At 41.9% G+C, this 2,678-nt stretch overlaps 1 protein-coding gene across 4 annotated transcripts in view; it reads left to right on the top strand.

Moving 5' to 3' along the window:
• The window catches only part of DGUOK (deoxyguanosine kinase), a 33,095-nt gene that overhangs the window by 19,504 nt on the left and 10,913 nt on the right, over positions 1 to 2,678 (top strand). For all 4 annotated transcript variants that reach the window (XM_012807430.2, XM_003793392.3, XM_023515301.1 and 1 more), the window contains one exon: positions 1,417 to 1,604. In XM_012807430.2, the coding sequence (XP_012662884.1) occupies positions 1,417 to 1,604 (188 nt within the window). The remainder of the gene's footprint in view (positions 1 to 1,416; positions 1,605 to 2,678) is intronic.

Below are 2,678 nucleotides of genomic sequence, written 5' to 3'. Positions count from 1 at the left end.
TTTTTTTTTTTTTTTTTTTTGAGATAGAGTCTCACTCTGTTGGCCTAGGGAAAGTGCCATGGCTTCATAGCTTACAAAAACCTCAAACTCCTGTTTCAAGGGATCCTCTTGCCTCAGCCTCCAGAGTAGCTGGGACAGGTGCCCACCAGAATGCCTGGCTCATTTTTCCTGTTTTTAGTAGAGATGAGGTCTGACTCTTGCTCAGGCTGATCTCAAACCCCTAAGCTCAAGCAGTCCACCCACCTTGGCCTCCTAAGAGTGCTAGGATTACTGGCGTGTGACCCATCATACCCAGCTATTTCCCAACTTAATGCCACTTTTCTTCTAGAAATGTCCCAAGATTCTCTCCACCAAATGTGATTATCTCTTTGTCACATTTCTGCCTTACATTCTAGCTCTTTATATCCTTGTCACTGCTTCCCTTTTGCATTGTGAGCTCTTTGAGTTCAGGAACCATGTCTTGTTCATGTTCATTTGGAGAGGTATTAGAATGAAGAGGTTAAAAGCTTGAGTCCCTTCAATACTTACTCACCATGAGACATTGGACAAGTAAGTGACAATCTCTGAGTGGATTTTCCCTGCTGGAACATGGGCATAACAACAGTACCTACCTCATGAAGCTCTTTTGAAGATTAAATGAGATAGCAGTACAACCAAGGCTGAAATAAATGTTAGCTCCTTTTTCTATACACCTTATGGCACCTGGCTCACATAGCACTTCATCTACATAGGGCTTTAGATAATGGTGATTAGGAAAGTCACTTTTGCATATATTCAGCGGCAAACCCAGAAATCAGTCCAAGGCTCCTGGGTATGCCACACTTGTGCCTACATGCACAGCTCTTCAAATTATGTTTCATAAAGTCTTTAGAATAGAGGAGATGAATTTTGTTTTTGTTTGGTTGGTTGTAGCCCTTCTATGAAAGACATAGAATTTTATTTGGTTGGTTGGTTGGTTGGATTGTCAAATAATCAGTTCCTTTCTTGTCTGCCTTGAAAGACAGATGGACGCCCAAAAGAGAGACAACATAGTGTTACAGTGGAAAGATTTGATTCAAAGTAGAATTTTTACTGGTTGTTGATTGTTAACTCCTCCCCAGACTGACTTTACAAATCCATCAGTCGGTGACTGTGTTAATTCTATATATGGTTCTTCCTCTGCTCTTCTGTGTTATATTGAAGGTGGTGTGTCATCTCCTGTCAGCTTCTTGTCTAAAATGGTTGGAAAATCTCTTCCCTAATTATGTAAGTTCGACTAAACTGGGGATCTGATTGTATCTTTGTAGTGGAAGGAAACTTTCGCAATTCCTTCCCTCATTGATTAGTAAGCCTACTTACAGGAGGTAAGGGGAGCATGTACACCACAAAGGAAATATGCCTTCTGGGAAATTCTCTTCTTTTGTAACCTCCCTATAGGACTCTGCCACCCAAAGCATTGGAAACTTGCTTGATATGATGTACCGGGAGCCAACACGATGGTCCTACACATTCCAAACAGTTTCCTTTATGAGCCGCCTGAAAATACAGCTGGAGCCCTTCCCTGAAAATCTCTTGCAGGCCAAGAAACCAGTACAGATCTTTGAGAGGTCTGTGTACAGTGACAGGTAAGACACCAAGCCCTCCATCAGTCATAAGCCCCAAGTCACTTGGTTCTTCTTGATAGGCCCTATACTGCTCTAGTCATTGAAAATTGCACTTTGAAAAATTGTCATCTTTTTAAAAGCACTATATAGATTTGTCTAGAGTTGTAATTTTACCAAGTTATCACATTTGTGAAGAAAAAGGAATTGTGTTTTTCATAATTTGAATGTATTGGATTTCTTATATTACCACTTATTACTTTATTCTTATTTTCAGGCATAGAGGCAAGCTGGTAGCTACCTAGTATAACCATTACTTCATAAAAGGCACACAGTAGATGCTTAGGTGACAGTGTATGTTTTAGGAAACCAAATGAATCAGTGGTTGGTTGTCACCTTTACGGAAAAAGTATACAGGGCAGCGCCTGTGGCTCAGTGGGTAGGGTGCCGGCCCCTTATACCAAGGGTGGCAGGTTTGAACCTGGCCCCCACCAAGCTGCAACAAAAAATAGCCAGGCACTGTGGCGGGTGCCTATAGTCCCAGCTACTTGGGTAGGCTGAAGCAAGAGAATCACCTAAGCCCAAGAGCTAGAGGTTGCTGTGAGCTGTTACACCATAGCACTCTACCAAGGGCGATATAGTAAGACTCTGTCTCAAAAAAAAAAATTTAACCATATAGACTTCCATATGTGCTCAAAGTCTCATATGTAAAGTTTTATTAATTACAGCAATGTTTACGTAAGTAAAACCTTATTTGTTCAGCATAGATTTTTTAAATGTCTCCTATGTTCAGGTACCAGGCCTGGCCCTGGAGCTACCATAGTGAGTAAGGTGGACCCAAGTCCCTGCCCTCATCTGAATCCTAGTCTAACGGAGATCTGAACATATGCTCACAGCTAACAGTGGTTACAGGGAAGAAGAACTCCAAGTCTTTTATGTTTGAGTTAAAGGAAACATTTGCACATGGTTTTAGAGCAGAGAACCCAAGTCCTAGGTCCTTAAGGCCTGTTCTTCCTTGTAGCCCTTGCTTGCAGTCTATGGTAGTTCCCTCCCCATTAGCTTTCAGCACAGCCCCTTCTTACCTACTCTCTCCTCATC

This window comes from Otolemur garnettii, unplaced genomic scaffold (assembly GCF_000181295.1).
Source record: "Otolemur garnettii isolate 467f Iridium unplaced genomic scaffold, OtoGar3 scaffold00068, whole genome shotgun sequence".
NCBI classification, from domain to species: domain Eukaryota; kingdom Metazoa; phylum Chordata; class Mammalia; order Primates; family Galagidae; genus Otolemur; species Otolemur garnettii.
This window is presented reverse-complemented; position numbering and strand designations above follow the sequence as displayed.